This window comes from Triturus cristatus, chromosome 8 (genome assembly GCF_964204655.1).
Source record: "Triturus cristatus chromosome 8, aTriCri1.1, whole genome shotgun sequence".
Classification (NCBI taxonomy): domain Eukaryota; kingdom Metazoa; phylum Chordata; class Amphibia; order Caudata; family Salamandridae; genus Triturus; species Triturus cristatus.
The window spans coordinates 307274575-307294030 of record NC_140591.1 but is presented as its reverse complement, the minus strand read 5'-3'; the positions used below and the strand labels follow the sequence as shown (position 1 = coordinate 307294030).

Sequence of the window (19456 nt, the reverse complement as noted above, 5' to 3'; positions counted from 1 at the left end):
GGCAACCACCCCACACCCTTGGCCGTTGTTGTTATTTTCCTCAATTGCCTCTCTCTGAAAAAAATTGGTTAGAGGTGCTGGGTTGATCACTGCAGCTAAAATCTTGGTTAATTGGATTTTGTGGATCACTGTCTGAGTCGGACCCTGTGTCTGAAAAGTTAACTGTTTTTGGTTGTGGATTTGAAAAACGATCTCCTTGTGTTGGGTAGTAAGATTATTATTTTTTAAATAAAGGTACATCTATTCTTTGCTGTACTTTTGAATGTCTTTTTGAAGTTTAGAAGTTCTTTTGCAATATTGATCAGTTTAAATTATGTTATGGTAATTTCAAGTTTCTCCATTATTTTGCATTTGTTACGGATTGATCATCTAAGAGTTTCATAGCTAAATCCTCAATTTATATATTTTTATGGTATGTTTTAATGCAGTTTCAATACTTACAACCATCCAATGTCTCAAGCACTTGCTCAAGACAAAGCTGAAATTGTTTTTGAATTCGTCATCATCTACAAATATGATGGATGTTTCATACCTGTAAACCAATTGGGATATTAGCGCTGACACAATCTGTGAGGAATTTAGCATGTACCTCAGTGCGAACCAAATGTTTTGTATAGCTTCTCAAGTTCCAATATTAAAGATTCCTTTTTGGATGGCGTTTCCATATTTGCAATGTACCATGTTACGACTAGGAAATTTAGAAAAAAAAATCTCAGTGTTGGCAGTTTTGCCTTTCCTAAGTAATAGGTGATGAGGATGGTAAATTAGAATGGGCACATACTGCAGATATTCAATGCAATGTTCACATAAGGAGGTGTGGTCCTGCAAGCAAATTGGGAGATGCGGTGAAATTCATGTGGCCTAAGGTTTGTTACTGAAAGTGTGAGATGGGGAGATAAGGCACAGATATGGCATTAAGGGGTCTAATTGTGAAAAGGATTCTGGGAAATGTGGCACTATGAAGTGAGATACTGGAGGAGTGTGGCTGGAGATGTCAAACTAGAGGTGTTGAACTGCAAGCACCGGATTGACAAATGTGTCACTAAAGATCTATACACATGAAGAAATGTGGGACTTAATGAATGACACCTGCAAGATTGACATTGAAAAGTTTGGTATTGGTATGTATGTCACTACAACCGTTGTACTGGTAGCAGTCACAGGTTTGCAATAGAGGTGCCGATCTGTACCCTAGAACGTAAGGTAGGCTTTCGAGATGTGTAAGTGAGAATCACTCTGGGGGGGAAGAGTGGAACTGTAATCCTGGAACTGTAATCCTGGAACTAGGCGTTACCGTAGAATGGATGTTGTGTCAGCAGAGAGAGTGGCAGCGTGGGCGTGTCAAGGAGTGGGTATCATTGTGAAGTTTCATGTCAGAAATGAGGCACTGGAGAGGTTCCCAGTGGCTGTAACATGTGGATGTGTGGGCATATGTGGTGTATTACTATGAGCGGTGGCAGTGGTGCGTGTCACTTAGAGGTCTCACACATTGGATGGTTTGTCCTGGAGACGGCCTGGGCGTGTCACACTGGGATGCAGGGCATATGTGTGCTAGCTGCTTCACTATGAAGGGTGGTGGTGCAGGCATGTCACCAGGGGCGTCATTAACCTCCCCCTCAACTTTAGCAGCTTGACCCGGGGGTTGCATGTCACTGGGCGATGAAACATTTAAGTGATTTATGGCGTCTTCGACAGAGAACATATAATCTGGTCTGCAAGAAACTCCTAAATACCATCTGTAGAAGTGAAAGGAAGGGAGAGTGAATGTGTGGAGAGAACAGGACGGAGAGAAGGATGAAGCAAGGATGTTTGAATTAATGCAGAGATGGATGGATGGTGGATGGGTTGAAAGACGGATGAATAGAGAGAAGGATAAATGGAGAGATGAATAGATGAAGAGAAAATATAGAGATGGTGAGAGGAATTATGAATGAACAGAAAGTAATTAAAAAGACAATGATGGATGAAAAGAAGCAGGATGAATGTATGAAAGGCAGAAAGGCAAATATGTAAAGAAAAGAGCAGAAAGGTTTGGGAGAAGGTAGGAAATCAACATGGCAAAAGAAAAAAAAAAGACCAATGAGCAAACAAAAGATTGAAAGAAGGGAATGGTTGAATTCAGTCGAGGAGCAATCTTCCGAATGACTGCCCAGTTGGCTTGCTTCTTCTTTTTTTAGGTCTCGCCTGAGACAGCGCTTTAGCGCTGTTCTGGCGAGACTTATAGTAAGCACTTTTGGAAGTGCAAACGAGTGCTTTCAGGCCGCCAACTACTGTGCATGTGTGCCGGGCGCGCGCACCATTTGGCAGCCTGAAAGCACTCGTCTTTCACTTTCGCCTGTCACACAGCCCGCTGTGTTTCCAACCTCCCCTTGAACAGCGTGAGCAGAAAGGCCACAACAGTCCCGAGTCAGCCTCCCCCTCCCAGATGGCATCGGCTGAGAGGACTCTGTAGCTCAGCCTTCTGCTTCCCCCTGCCCCCCTCCCATGCTGCCTTCGGACAGTATCAGCAGAGAGGCCACGCAGCACAGCCCTCTTCTGCCCCCTCAACCACCACCTTCGGACAGCATCAGCAGAGAGGCCTCGCAGCCCAGCTGTGTTCTGCCCCCCACCCCGCCTTTAGACAGCATCAGCAGAGAGGCTGCAACAGCCCCCCCCCCCCCACCACCTTCAGACCGCATCAGCGGAGACGCATAGATGCCAAGGTTTCATATTGCTTGTGTATGACATTTTCATAACTTCACTTTAATTCTGAGTGGCATTCAGCGATTATGGGTGACACTTTGTTGCAAGCAAAATGAAGACGAGGGAAACATATACATCAGAAATTACCTGTCTTTTTCAAAAATAAATTGACTGCTAAAGGTGACATTCGACATCTTGAAATCGTAAATAATAAAAAAAAAAAAAGGCAAGGCATACACGTGCATACGTCATCACACTGGGCCGCCACTTATTTTTGCTGGTCTGTCCCTTTTACATCCATCTGTCCTCTTTGACCCCCGCGCCTCTTACATTGTCCCGCTGTTTCTGCCGCTCTTATATCCACATCACAAAAGTCTGATGCCGCAGGGACGCACACATATACCGCAGCAACTCAAATGGACTTGGGAACCTGCATATCCAAGCAATACCTGGTCCCCGTCAGAATTTTTAATGAGCAACACCATTATGCTTACTGATCTGTGAAAGTTAAGTGCATTAACGCATTTAATAACATGAAGCCTACATGAGTCTTCTAAACCTGAACAACAAATACATAACCTACATGGACCACCATGATGCGTCCATAGATTGTTTTTGCATTGCAATAATAAATATATAAAGTATGACAACACAACGTGACACCAAAATATATATCAGTAGCTTTGGGAGCAGCTTCACCCTGACTATGCTTTTTACAAGTATCCCCGGCCTCCAGCATGTAACTCTACCTTTCTCTAACTCTCTTTTCAATCTCTATCTCATTCTCTTTCTCTCTCTCTTCACTCTACCTCACACTTGTATACGCAGATAACTCTAACTATCTCTATGTAGCAACTCGCTCTCCCTTTCTATCATTTTCGCACTTGCTCTCACATAAGTAAAATACATTTCCATTACAACGCCAATAACTCTAACTCTAAAAAAATGCGAGACCTATTGCATTGCAAATGCTTGTCTTAGTTTTGGCACGTAATTTCAAAGTGACTGGGAATGGTATCTTATTTTTCTAGCTACTTTCTTACGTGTGACTCGAAGTATGTCACTGGGAGACATAATGTTAGGCTTGTGGATTTTAGATGGTCCATGTGGTGAGACACTGGGAGGTGTGGCGCGCTAAGTAGGTGTGGCATTATGAACTCTTCCACTGAAGCCGGGAAAGTTTAAAGCAGAATTACCTTAACTGGACATTGAAAGAGGTATTTGTTCCCTAGGCGCTGTGACATCTAGTGCTTCGTCGGTCGCAGTCGCCTCGTCCTGTCCTGGTCCCGTCCGACGGCATTGAGACTTTGGGGCGGGTGCGGAGCTGAGCCGGCCCTGTCCCGAGCTGAGAGGTATCACCAACTGCTGCTTTCTCTCTCGCGAGATCGCCTGTACTTCCGTGAAGATGGCAGCTGCAGGCTGGAGAGTATGTGGGGGCCGGGTTGCCCGCTTGCTCGGCTCTACCCTTGGAAGACCAGGGAGCCGGAGAGTTCTGTGGCCGAAAGCCCCCGTGGCGGGTGGCGTGCTGCTCGGCGTGGGGGTGACCTGGTACAGCCTCACTAGTGCCCGCGGCGGGGAGATCCCGGGGAGGAGAGCCACAGTTCGGGCACAGGTAGGCTGACAAAACTCTACTGAAACCCGTGGTTCGCACTTCACAACGTGTCAGCGAGGAGCCGCACAGCACAACTCGGTGCACACACTGGCCCTGCAAAACACTGTGGGAAACCTGCCAGCGATACACTACTTTGTTTTTAAGTAGTGCTATACAACTTCAGCCAGCCCTAACTTTTTAGCCTAACACGCACTCAAGTTTTAGACAATTTAAAAAACATGATAGTGAAATGAAACTGTGACAAAGTTCTTTTGGTTTAAATGTCGGGACTGACAGACGGTATGACACATGACACTTTGCCATCACTGCTACTTCACGTAGTGTGTGTTAATACGGGGCGTCATGTAGAACAGCACTGCATCATTGCAAGAGAAAGTATACCTTCGGCTTCGCCATCATCTCCGACCATGTCTTTATGGTGATATTCATCCTGCTTGTATTTGCGAGTAGCAAAGTGACCGCTGTTAATGTAGTCATATATTGTAGTATTGATACAGCCCTTCATACGTCGTTGTGCGGCGCGGAAGAGTATTTTCGGACAATACCCTGTTGGGGAGTTCGTTGTTAGCAGTGTTGCATTTATTGTGAAAGTGTGCGGCAAGTGTTGCATTTATAGTGATCGTATGTGGGAAGCTTTTTGGTATTGTGCAGGAGGGACTAGAGCAATGCTTTAAATGGGCAGGTATTGTCCGAAACGGAGTACCTGCGCTTCTTTAATTTGAATGGAAGAGTACCTGCACTTCTCAGCACTGCTACAGTGCATGTAATGGGAGAGTACCAGAAGCAAACATGTACTGTGGATACTGAGTACCAGCACTTATACAATTTCATTTAAAGCACTGGACTATAGAGGGATTGTTATCTTGTCTTGGGGCTCAATTCCTAGCAGTATGATGTAAGAGGAGGTGTGAGGGTCAGGCACATAAAGTATATTAGTAATTAGGATTAAACCATATAGGCAATGACACAACTCCAACCTAGCCAGAGGCACAGTGAGGTCCTGTGTGCAAATAAGCATTGATAATGCCAATAGGTCACGCCTATTAGGTATTGGCAATGTTTTGTAGCTATGCTATACAGCAGCGCAGATGCTTTGCAGTGTGGTTAAAACTAACTAAAAAAACAGTCCTATGATGCACCCAGGGACAATGCATTTTTTTCTGAAAAGTATTTTTAAGTGCCTTAGTGCTTGATGTATTATAGTCCTTTTTAAAAAATATATATATTTTTAGCCATGCTGCACAGCAGCCATGGTGCTATACAGCATGGCTTTATATCATTGAAAAAGTCCACGATGCCCATGCTGTGCTATACAGCACAAGAAAAGGAAATGGGAAAGCCAATAATCTAAAAGGTGAGACCTGCTTGCGTTGCTAATGCTTATTAGGTCTCTGCACAACACCCCTGTAATTCTGTGCAAATCAGTTACTCTTCCGATGTATAAAAAAAAAAACCCGGTCCTTTTGCAAAATATCCTAGCACAGGACGACGAGGACGAGTTTTTTTATTTTTTATTTTTTTTTAGGTTTCGTAGCCCTCCGCGCAAAATGCCTGCTACTACAGCGCCGGGACACCTCTGTTTGAGGTAGCTGTTGTTCTATACAAGCTCCAGTCTTATTATTATAATTATTATTATTATCACATAAATAAAGCATTTGCACTTATGTCCATGGCTTGGTGGATTTACATTTGGAAGCAGATAACATCTGTTATCAATATAACAGCAGATAAGATCTGTTATAACAATAAACATCCATTTCAAAGGAGACAACCGCTTCTTTGATGTGGTTGTGGCATAATAAAACTTAGCTATAAATGACAAAAGGTTTAACAGGAAAGAAGAAAAAAATAAAAGTGGACCTTCAAACACAGCGCTATTAGTGGAAGGATAACAATCAGTACTTGGTTCATGCTCCAGCCAAAAGAAGAGGAAGTGAAGCCAGCATGTGCTGGTCAATTAGAAGGCAGAAAATAAGAGTGACAATGAAGCCAGTAAATATTAAGCAAGGGTGGGCTACAATCCCATTGTTGTATACAATATCTCCCCAGATCTAAGTCTCGGGAGGGGTGATCCAATAGGGATATGGCACTTACTTAACCCCCTCCCCTATTTCTAAACTGATGCTATTTCGGTTAAAATACTTCAAAAGGTTGGGAGATTCTTCCAACTCCCCAAATCTAGTGATCAGACCACTGTGTAAATCACATTCCATCCTCGAGCACGTGCTATATTACATGTCAAAGTACATAGACGTATATTCAACATTACAATTTAAATAATATTTTTAATTTTTTGCCTGTTGGCCGCCTCCTTTCTTCTTTAGCCTTAAAGCCAACATGTGTTTCATATTCAAGGGGCGTACCCCACAATCTTCTCGGGGCTAAAAAAAAGATAGAAAACAATCTACATTGTAATTCCACAAGTTCATATTCAACCCACTTTAAGCACCTCCAGTCTGGTAACATCAGTGTAAACATTCACATGTATTGAAATCCTACTAAAAGTATGGAAGCCCAATGCGTTGTACAATGTTACACAAAATAATGACACTTAATATTGCCCGCAATTTAAAACAAAAATGGTGAATCAAAAACGTTCAATTGACATCTCATTAATTGTGTACTGCCATCAATGAAACTGATTATACAGGTATTTTTCTCATATAGTTTTGGAGATAGGTGGTACAGTCACTTTGTTGATATGCACTTTGGTGTAGTGGAACTTGATTACATGGTTGTAATGCTTTATTATTATAACGATTGCAGATGGATTATGGTTACTGAAGTCGATAATCGAGTAATGCAGTATAACATGTGATGCTGGCCTTCAAGTATAGTAATATTTATAAAGCTTACAGGCCTGTTCGTTTTGAAGTGACAACCTCCTTTATGTTAATCTGCTATATTCTATGGAAGAAGGATGCTGTGATTTTTGGGGTTATGACCCTTTAGGGTCACATGTAAGGTCATCAAATGTATTTCTATCAGCCTTATGCATATTAGTAAATTACTGTATAGTATTAAGTAGTGTGTGTGTGTGTGTAATTAATTTACTTTTTATTTTGTAAAGAAAAAGCACAAGCTGGACAATCATTTATTGAGTGTTATTATTATTATTATAAGCCAGTGAATGTTGATTATTAGCTAACACCACCTCCTCTGGGTAGGCCTTTCGGCTTCTCTGCATCGCTACCCAGAGAGAGTCAAGTTCTACAATTGGGTGCTTGGTTCCCAGTGAGTGGTTAATTGTGGATCTATTGCTTCTGCAGGCCTTACATACTGCACTACTAATAGCCTGGTTTCCGTACGTTTATTAACTTTTGTGTCAATATAGTAAGTAAAAACATTAAAAATATCATTCCATAGGATCGTAGACAAAAGTTTAGTGTTTCTATTCATATTAAAAACCGCAAACAATTAGAAGTAGTTTTTCACCTGCTAATTAAAAATCCAAGTTCTTTATGGCAAATTCAGTTAGTGTTTGCTGACACAAAAATGCTCATCACATTAATTTGCAAAATTCTTACTTCCAAATATTGAGGTTAAAAACCTCTAATGACCAATACAACTCCAATTGACACCTGAACTGAAACTGACACCTTAAAATAATACGTTAGTAATATTCTCAGTTGTTTTATGGCACATCTGTACCTGCACTAAAACATATACTGAATATATTTGAATCAAGACAAAACAGTTTAGACATAATCAAAACATAAACATTAGCGACGAGGTGTACATTCTTGTGAACATTTAGTCTGTCCACAATAGACTTAATTCACAAAAGAATACAATTGACTACACTCAAATGACGTACCACTCAAAACAAACCTGCATTACTTATTCACATAGTTCACCTATGACCATAGCAACAAAAACAAGTGTCCAACATAAATGATCTCAGCAAAGGGAATACATCTGTGTCCTCTTTGTTGTTACAAGTACAAAAGAGGGTCCTATACGGTTAGGGCACAGTATTTCACCCTTAGATGCTTGTATGGGAGGCTTCGATCCTCTTGATTACTGTCATTTTTCTTTTATTGGCCTTTGTTGGGGTGTGCCCTCGATACACACTTATTACTCCAACACGTTTCAAAATTTTCTGTAGGCCTTATACTTAGTCACTGAAGGTCTCCCACAGGGCTTACCTCTTTCTCATAAGCACCTTAAGAATCAGACAGATGGCCTCAAACATTTACGTATCATATGATTTGAGCCAATGCACAAGCAAGTAGTGTTAACATCTCCCCTGTATCAGGTTGGTGAAGAACTCCGCCACTTGTAAATGGCTTCTGGATGAAGGGACAAAAAAAGAGCCATAAGAGCACAGGTTTATTTCCAGTTGTCTATTCATATTAAACACATGGAGCTATGGGTGGGGGAGGGGGCCTTAGTTTTGACAAACTGAATGCTCACTCCTTTTGCTTGGTTTGATGGAGGGTCCTGGCGTAGAGACGAACACAGCAGATGCAAAAACAACAATTGATGGACAGAATGCAGAACAATGTCATACATTCACCCCAGTACAGAGATCTGGGCCTAAATCCATCGTTTTTTTGCTCACCATGCCATTCCAGTTTGAACCCAGCCATATGCAAATCAGTCTTGACCCTGTGCCCCATGGGAACAGTCCAGCCCGAACTGCCAAGCCAGGTCCTCGCTGGACTGGAAACAAGCATCCTAGGACCGGTTTCGGGCTTTCAGCCCTCGTCAGCCAGGATAGCTTGATTCCAGTGGCATGGAGAGCAAGGGACTCACGTCTGAGCATACCCTTCCCACTCGGGGTGACAAATGCAAAAACAACAATTGATGGACAGAATGCAGAACAATGTCATACATTCACCCCAGTACAGAGATCTGGGCCTAAATCCATCGTTTTTTTGCTCACCATGCCATTCCAGTTTGAACCCAGCCATATGCAAATCAGTCTTGACCCTGTGCCCCATGGGAACAGTCCAGCCCGAACTGCCAAGCCAGGTCCTCCCTGGACTGGAAACAAGCATCCTAGGACCGGTTTCGGGCTTTCAGCCCTCGTCAGCCAGGATAGCTTGATTCCAGTGGCATGGAGAGCAAGGGACTCACGTCTGAGCATACCCTTCCCACTCGGGGTGACAAATGCAAAAACAACAATTGATGGACAGAATGCCGAACAATGTCATACATTCACCCCAGTACAGAGATCTGGGCCTAAATCCATCGTTTTTTTGCTCACCATGCCATTCCAGTTTGAACCCAGCCATATGCAAATCAGTCTTGACCCTGTGCCCCATGGGAACAGTCCAGCCCGAACTGCCAAGCCAGGTCCTCCCTGGACTGGAAACAAGCATCCTAGGACCGGTTTCGGGCTTTCAGCCCTCGTCAGCCAGGATAGCTTGATTCCAGTGGCATGGAGAGCAAGGGACTCACGTCTGAGCATACCCTTCCCACTCGGGGTGACAAATGCAAAAACAACAATTGATGGACAGAATGCAGAACAATGTCATACATTCACCCCAGTACAGAGATCTGGGCCTAAATCCATCGTTTTTTTGCTCACCATGCCATTCCAGTTTGAACCCAGCCATATGCAAATCAGTCTTGACCCTGTGCCCCATGGGAACAGTCCAGCCCGAACTGCCAAGCCAGGTCCTCCCTGGACTGGAAACAAGCATCCTAGGACCGGTTTCGGGCTTTCAGCCCTCGTCAGCCAGGATAGCTTGATTCCAGTGGCATGGAGAGCAAGGGACCTGTGTGGGTTCACGCTGTGCATGGCAGTCTCTACAAATATATAAGATCTTTTAGGTTGTCCGTGTTGCTGCCAGTTGGGACCAGGGATTACATTGCACATGAATTGAATCTTTTTTTCCTGTATTGCAGAATCCTACTTTAGGCGCTGACCGTGGCGTGCGCTGTTCACCTTTCAGGTTCATTGGTCTCTGGATGGGGCGTGGGTGGGGTAAGAGAGTTTGCCAGATAAGGAAATCCCTCTCTGACAGATGTGCGAGAGTGCACTGCCTTGCCAAGTGCCTGGCTAGATACCTGCAGTGATCCTGTCGCCTACTTTAATGGTGTTGCCGGCACTCAGTTTCAAACCGGGGGTCTGATGTCTCATGTTTTTTAAGTACTCGTGGCCGGAAGTAATCTCGCGGTCTCTGGGGTGCAATGTAGTTCTCCATGTCCCTGGTACTAGGTAGAGCTCCAGTGGCGTGCAGGCTTTATGTTGGGGGATCATTTTGGTTGTGGGCATAAAGGAATATCCTCAATAAAATTTTTCACTGTTGGCTGACTGTTCAGAAGGTAGCTTTATTGCAGATACTTGGTGCTATTGCATCCTTGGGGATGTAATATGTTACTGGTAGCGGTATGACTCTGTGCTTGACTCATATAATATATATTCACTGAAAAAACCCAAAGGTTACAGACATGTTATAGTTAGGAAATAGAATTTTTTTTAAACTTGGGAATTCATTTAAAAACCAAAGGTTCCAGGGATGTTATAGTTAGGCTCACATTTCACTTGTACAAAACCAGAGAAATTCAGCAGGTATAGTTTCTTGAGCTAACTATAACGTACACCCCCGCAATGCACTGCCTATGACCTCACATATTACATCACTCATGACATTCAGTGACATCACTGATGACATTTCAAATGAAATCACTGATGACCTTATCCAATGAGTGTAAGTTTTATGTTAAACATATATAATAAGCTACTACAAAAGTTAAATTAGTATACTAGGTGTACAACTAATGAGTGATACTATTTCTAACATCCTTGGACCTGTCTGGAGAATCAGCTTGTGTTTCTCCTTTATCTTGCTAAAAGTTCAAAATCTTGGTTCAATTTGTTTTCATCAGGCACATTTCTACAACTGCATTTGATAAAGCATCCTTTGCCACGTTCAGGGCCCAATCATTCCCCGGGTCCTGTCTTGGACACCTGACTTATCAAGCAATTGATTTTGCACTTCATTTGGCACCATCAAATGCAATAATTGATTTTCATTAGCACAGTTGGGCCTGTTCACTTCAGACACACTTTACAATTTTTCCATGAACGTGGTTGGATTGTTTCTTAATGCTCCTCAAATCATAATGGGCCCAGAAGACAGGAACACTAACTTTACCCACAGGAGCGGCATAGTCCCTTAATGGAAGGTGGGTGTCGGGAGTTGTTAAAGTGGTGTCTTAGTCGTCAAAATCACTCGAGTGAGTGAGGGAAGGTATTTCGCCCTTTCTGTTTGAATCCTGCTCCTAGGTTGTTTGAACAATAATATGGCAATATTCGGGGGGACACAGCTTTGACTAGAAACACTTTTGACGTAGTCTGCTTCACAATAGTGGAAACAGTATTTTCTAAATATACTTGCGCCCCCATTCCTGTTCTCTACTGTGAGTTGCTCACAGCATTCACTTGGAAGTTACCTCCTTGTGCTCCATCTGCTGATGGACTTCCTGGTGCTGCCCTATTTCCGGGCGCACCCCGTACTTTCTAAGCTGGCATGAGGAGAACGTCCAGTAAATCCTCCTCTAGTGGTCTGGGGAATAGGGAGGAGACGGGGTAATAGAAGCACAAGCCCTAATTCTGTCCCTTATATAGCTTATTTGGTACCCCAGTTTTGCCTGGGTGATTATCATATTTCTGACTTGGGATTTGAGTTCACTTTTGTTTTCTCTCACCCTTGCCAGTTCAAGAATGCACGCCATTGCTCAGCATGTCTTATTTTTAAGGTCTTTCAAATTGCTCTACCAGTGTAAATTTAAGGTGCCATGCTCAGGAAAGAATATCTTGTTACAAAGTCCCACACTCTGTTTCAGAAATTTGAAAGTGACTTTACCATACTGATGGTACACAACTTGGGTAATAGTCTTTTTCAGTGGAGGGGGGGTCCTTATGCTTAGGTTTTTCTGCCCTAATTACTACTTCTTCATGCATACACTGAAAACAAGGTGTCTGCTGGCCTTGTGCTACAGCTCATGCCATCAAGGGCAGTGCTTAATTTGAGCCGGTGCTTTCCAGTGCTCAGCACCGGCACTTAATTCGTTTCCGGTGCTTGGCACGGGCACCTTACCATTTTAAGTATGGTGTTGACGGTCTACCACATGGTGGCGCTGCTCATCTAATTTAGAGATGAGCAGCACAACCGTTGTTTAGGAATATACATTAAAATAGTGCTAATACCTGCCTCCCTCACCATTCCTTTAGTTGTGGGGACCTGAAATAATCTGAACTGTTGCATTTACATGCAAGAGAGATGGTTAGTAGTTGTTTTGGCAGCGATGGGAAGGGTGATGTGTGGTGCAAGCTGCAATGGCCTGGTCTGAGCCCTGGCACTTAATATTTTACAAACTAAACACTGATCAAGGGCTGTGGGAAGGAAACGGAAGGAAGGGTACAGTGCCCCCCAGTTATTTCTCTAACTGAACTAGTGGAGGTAGAAAGGAAATCTGTCACACACTCAACTCCCTGCATTCCGCCTTTCTTTGGTTATGCTCCTGAAGGGGCTAGCCAGCGGGCTGATGAGGCTGGAGCAGAGGGCCCTTTTCTCTTACCAGTCATCCTTCAAGGGCAAGGGTTTCAAGTCCTGGCCCTCCTGGCCCATCTCCTTGTTCTCACACCAGTCTTTAGAGCCCGCTCGCTTTATACCGTGGATTGCACACATACTGTTACCATAACAGGACTCTTCCCTTTCTTACTACCCAACCAGTCTATTATCCTGTCCTCTCCTACTCCCACAACCTTTTGTGTAGTTTTACACTTCACAACCAATATGAGATGAGATATGCAAAGCAACCAATGATAAACACGGCTAGACTTCACCTCAGTTTAGTTCACCATGCTAACACTGTCTGGCCATGCTCCTCCCCAGTCCTCATGGAAAAATCCATCACCTGGGGTTTCGTCGTGTGAAGTTCAGTCCAGTGTTTGCTTTCTTCAGTCTCGGAGCAAAGACATTTCCAGGCATGGAGTGCACCAGGCAGGATCTGTAAATCTGATCAGTTGGAGCATATGATGCTAAATTCTATACATTTTAGCTCTACTTTATGAACTTTTTCACAATGCAGGAAATAGTAAGCAAAAGACGGGACACATGATAAAACAGAAAATATTGTTAGACACTAACTGCCAGATGCCAGGTTCTTCTTGTGGGACAAATGTGAAATGGCCTTGAACAATGACAGACCAAGCTGTGGTAAGAGGCTGACTTTAGTAAATCTGCAATTCTCGCTTTGTGGTGCCAATTTCAGAACAGGGCTATGCTTACTTGAACAGTCGAGCTTAATGTGCAATATACAAAATGGGATAAGAAATGGCCGTGCATTTAACTATGAAGTAGCAGGGAGTTGAAATCTTACTTAACCTAAACTCTTTAGCTAGGTTTTCATCTGCATACTACTTAAGATATCCTGTTTCTAGTTCAGTGAGCACATACAATTGATTCCAAGTTATTTGTGAATCCGGCTCCAAATCATTCTTCCAAGAATAACTTCTTTGTGGGTGCGAAACATTTGCTTTATTTCCTAATCTAATACATCACTAAATTATCCATCACAAGAGGTTGGGAAATTGCACAACCAATACTGGTGATATAACAATTCCTGCAAGCGTATTTGAAAAATGACTTATCAAGATATACATGTAATCAAATACCTGACCTGACAATAATCAGAATTCATTTTTATTGTTCTTGCTGCCCAATCAGTAGGAGCGTTATGTAAAGTCAACTAAGACATCCCCAACATTACTTTCAGCTGCTGAGGACCAATCAAAGTGAATCATTTTGTTATGTTTCCAAAGCAGACCCAAGAAATCAAGTGTATAGGAAACTACTCTGGACCTAAGCACAGAACCGAATCTTCCACTGCCTTTGCTTTCTCGGGATCATTTTCTTAATCTATCTAGATTTCCTTTTGCATTCTTCTGCAAATGAACTGACCTTCCACAATATATACACTCTCCTTTCTATCTTGTTTAAATATAGTTCCTCCTTCACTGCTTAATTGCATAGGTTCTGAATTTTCTGAGACTCCATTTGTTTCTGACTTCCTCTGGATTGATAGTGCTTTAGTTTCTTATGAACAGTGTTCATTTAAATGATGTTCCATCTGAACCACTAAATCGGTGTGCTCCTCACACTTAGCAGGAGAATTGCCACTGTTTCCAAGATATCCTTCAGTTCTCTTTGCAGACATTGCTAGGATATGGATTTTGTTTTCACCTCTGGGCAACCGTTCTTTACAAAGTGATTGAATGTGGTTATATAACTTAATAGATCTTCATGGCCAAAGGTTAATGACCCATCATCTAAAGAAAGAGTGTGTGATTTCCTATCGGACAATTTCTGCATATGATCATAGATCATAAATTATACAACAAATGATTATTTCTCTCTACGAATGAAATGCTCTAATGTGCAACATTCTTAAGTAAGATAAAACAAAGGCTACTTTAGTTTGATGTTTTGGGAAGATCATAGGTTTACATAAAAAGTGTATCTGGCATTGGTTAATTAAGAAATAATCCACCATTCTTTGGGTCTCCAGAAAACCTTTTTGGCGGTCCTAAGGGTATGATTGGAGTCACCACAGCACAAAAATGTGGAAACAAACTTGGTGTCTGCAAGGGAAGTATTGGTACCCTGGAATCTGCACGCTTGAAATCTGTGGGCAGGAAGGACACTTAATTAGCTTCTTTTTTCTCTCCTTTAATCGCTTACCGATCGCTTGTTTCACTGCTGTTAACTCTGACTCTAGAGCTTTACTCTCAGTCTTCATTGACTTTGCCTCCTGCTGTAGCTTAGTTACAGTATCGTATATCTGGGCAAGAATGGAGTCTCTGGTTCCACTGCTCAGGTTGTATTATAACTTGGACTAATCAATCTGTCGGAAGGCACTAACCTTGTACTCTGGATCTAATGGTAGTAGTACAAACGGCTGCCTATTGCTACCTCAAACAATAGCCAAATTCAATGAGAATTTGAGGGTCACTAGTAGAAATATGGAAGGGACAATGTCCCAAGGACCAAAACAGGGACACTCTGACATCGCAGACTACCACATGGGCTTGTTATTTCTGATAACAATTGACCTCTGCATGGCAAAGTGGCTATCTTAAGGCAATATTAGATATCTTATTAGCGTGCCTCGCAAGTCCGCCATCTAACCATAACCAAGAAAGAATATATATGTGGTGTAGCTGTATGTATCTATTTCTTTTTGTTCTGATATGAAACTATCTTTTTCTTGAAACAGAATCAAACATATTAGTATATTTATATCTGTGCAACGCCTTCTTCCTATAAGTATGATAACAACCCCAAGTTTCTTAACTATGATGTCTGTGCTGGAAATAATCTTCTTTTCTAGTTAAACTTTTATGTTAATGGAAAGGTTACTAACAAGCAGTACAGTTCTGTGGGTCTGAGTATCTTGCGCATATCATGTATAACAATCTCATGTGTAACATTATCTTGACATAAAAAACTCTTCCTGTTGTTTCACAGGATCAACCCCCAAGTTTTAAATGGATACATTCCTAAAGTGTATGGCCATGCTCAAAGTGAAATGTTCAAAATAGTTCAAAGTTACCTTCCTCAACATTTCTTAGGCCCGATTCTGAGATCGGTGGGCGAACTGCCGGACGGCCGTTTTGGCTGTTGGGAGAATGCCGCCAAGCTGGCGTCATCCTGACTGTCCTATTCTGAGTACACCGTTGGGCTGGTGATGTTGACGGTGCCACAGCAGCTGCATGCTTAGGCTCAGAGAGAGCCTCAAGCATATCCGCAGCAGCTCCGCTTGCACCTCGTGCACTGTGTACCATGCACCATGTCGTGCATGGCAGACAGTGCAAGCAGAGGATGGCACAAGATGTGCCCCCATGCAATTGCCCAATGGCCAAAATCGCCCTGCGGCCAAGTTTGGGGCTCCTTTCCTGCCTTTCCGAAAACGTTTTCATCGTGGGGTCCCGGCTATGAAAAGTTTGACGGTAAGGCAGATCGGAATCTGCACTGCGGTGCAGGCAACGGCACTGCCACCAGAGACTGCCGCTTTCCCCACTGCTGCCCTGTCAAGATCCAGGATCCTGGTGGCAGTTTTGTGGTGGTCTGACCAACGAGGAGGCAGCAGTCAGACCGTTACTGATGGTACAGCAGTCTCAAGACCGCCCTACTCCGAATCCAGCCATACATTTTTCATAATACTTCTTCTCTGTATTCATATCTGTCTCCCAACAAACTCCGAAGGAAGCAATGAATCTTTGCAAAAGAAAATCCTGAATCCAAGTAGGAATTTCCTGGATGAGTAGCATTGTAGCAGTGAAATATGAGGAAAGTTATACCGGATAATTCAACTTGGCTGCGACTATGTCCAAACAACTGGAGATTTCAGGAACTGTTGGAAAATGTAATTTGTTGTTGGGGAAGCTGTCTCTAAATGCAATTTTCACACATGCGGCGCCTCACACCAGACAGTGCCAACACTCTGTGATGTCCCCCAGCCTTTCCTTCTCTGATGCAAACTCGGCTTGAGTTTGTATGGAGTATTGTGCAGTTGCTTCACCAAGCTAGAAGTAGTAAAGCATGTCTCTTGACATGTCTCCTGACGCGCACATCCTAATTTTCCACTAAAATTAAAGGTCCAGAAGGCACATACAACAGTTTTGAAATGTGTGAAATAGTTGAAAGGCGGCCCAGTTCCAATTTAAATGCTTCCTTTATAATGAAAGTACTTAATCCTAGGGTAGGGGATCATGGTCTGTATTTACAATTGACCCCAATGCACATTTGTATTTGTTGACCAAGTTCATGACCAATGTGTGAGGTCTGGAAGTTTCTTGCCCTGAGCCGGTCTGTGAGGCAGAAATGGCAAGTCGCCATACCTTTTGTTAAAATTCATCCAACCCACTCTTAAAACTGTATTATTTTTTCTTTTTATTTCTTTTTATTAAATTTTTCAAGAGAAAAATACAACCAGACTGTAGTTAAGAAACATAATAGCTGTTATCCCATACACAGATGGGGATCTCAGATTGTCATGCAGTACATTCAAATATTTCCATTTAATCTACAGTAAAAAGAAAACAAAATACAAAAAATCACTACAAAACGGGGACAATGGATCAATCGTGCAGATTACAATATGGAAAGCATGCTCATCCAATTTAACAGTTCCTCTTAAACAGTCTATGAATAATAGCGAACGTAAACGTCACATCAGGTCCTGGTCCAGCTTTTTATACAACCAATATGCCTTCAAAGCTTTGCAATGGGTGATAGCGGCACCATTAAGCTTCTGTGGAGTGTGATTGCAAATAGTTTTTAAGGGGTTGCCAAATATCACGAGGGCGTGACGTGGCTGGTAACAATGTAGCATAAATGTCACTCATAGTGTCACAATAAGTGGGATCTCGGAGCCACACTTGATGGAGCAATAGCGCTAAAGCGTCTGATGCCTCTCTTTAAGGGCTTAACATATCCTAATAGAGCCGTCAATGGTTCAGGGGACATAGTATGTTCTATCATGATAGAGAGTCGTCTAAATACCTCCACCCAATATATATTTACCGGGGTACAATTCCAAGCGAGGTGGAAAAAATCCGCTTCAAGGGTACCGCATCTTGCACAGGCGCTAGACATTGCAGGGTTCATTCAAGCCATCAGTTTGGAAGTGACATAGATTCTATGTAAATATTTAAAATGTACCAGTTTGTGCTTGTAATTGCTCAAAACATAGCGCATCTACAAGCAACAGTAGCGCCATATGTCATCAGTTATAATCAATTCCAAGTTTTGTTCCCAGGATGCGCGCGCCTTGGTGCCGACCTTTGGGCGGAGGGATAATGACAGATGGTACATACGAGAAACTAGATGAGCACTGTCTGGAGATGTTATGACAAATGGGAGTGGTGGGAATTCGTCCGGTTCGGACGATTGATCGGGTAGTATTTTTAGTAAGGAATTGCAGGTACTATGAAGTAAAAATGTGTCCATGTGTGTATTGGCACTTCGTGTGGCTAGTTATGCAGTAGAGCATGGCTTGGAGTCATGGAACAGATCACCCAATGTTAAGAGCCTGTTTTTAATTAGTGTTTTCTTTGTGATTGTTTCCAAGGCAGGTGGTATTGCCGGGTTGTCGGTCAACGGTATGTGCTGGGAGTAGAGAGATGCGTGGTTCAAGTACTTTCGCAGTTTAGTCCATGCCCAACATGGATGTTTGAATATCCGTGCGGTTGCGGGGAAGCCCCTGTGGTGGCAGTGTCGATAAAGCGAGTGGGTGTATCTGTGATCTATCGGGTTTAAGGTATTGTAATCGGGCGACTGGATGATACCAGTAGTATGTAAAGTGGGTTTGGGAAATCAAATAATAAAGATAGAAATCAGGGCCACCAAAGCCCCCTTGTTCAAAAGGCATGGTTAATGTGATCAGGTTCACTCTCGGCTGTTTACCTGCCCATATTATTCAGGTTAAAAGTCAACGAAGTGTATCAAAAAAGGTCATTGTTAACAGTAAGGGGATGTTTAAAAAAAGGTACAGGAAGCGCAGGAACACTACCATCTTAATGACCGCATTCTACCCGCTATTGAGAGCAGAAGTTTTGTCCAAATATGGATTAGTGAGTCGAGCCAGTCAATTGCCGGTCGATAATTTAACCGAATCACTTCAGCGTCATCACAATGTAGATATATTCCCAGATATTTGGGAGGCTCAGTGCACCATCGCAGAGGAAATTCAAGGTCGCTGGGGTGGGTGCCAGGGGTCAGGGCAAATATTTCAGGTTTGGTCCAGATAATGACCAGACTCGAATGGACGCCGAATCAGACTACTTCTCGTGGAGGATGCAAATTTTCTTCGGGGTGTCGTACAAATAACATAACATCGTCTGCGTACAAAGATGCCGTGAGGGGGCCCGTATGGAGTTGCAGTCCTCGGTGTAATTCACGTTCCTGAATATGACAGGCAAGTGGGTCCATAGCAATTATGAATAATAATGGCGAGAGTGGGCATCCCATTTATTTTGAGACGAGCAACAGGGAAAGAATATAATAACCCAACTAACTTCAAAAAACCTCAGGGAATCCCCAGTTTCTGCATAACTGCAATTAAAAAAAGGCCATTTCAAAGAGTCGAAGGCCTTTTTGGCATCACTGCGACTGCCTGCAGGGTGGCCTCATCTGATTGATT

General features: G+C 42.9%; 1 protein-coding gene across 1 annotated transcript in view; it reads left to right on the top strand.

The window, feature by feature from the left end:
* Window positions 1-3845: 3845 nt before the first annotated feature.
* Window positions 3846-19456, top strand: part of MICU2 (mitochondrial calcium uptake 2) — a 1314791-nt gene continuing 1299180 nt past the window's right edge. Inside the window, exon 1 of the mRNA XM_085621585.1 lies at window positions 3846-4294. Coding sequence (XP_085477711.1) covers window positions 4088-4294 — 207 coding nt within the window. The 5' untranslated portion in view covers window positions 3846-4087. The remainder of the gene's footprint in view (window positions 4295-19456) is intronic.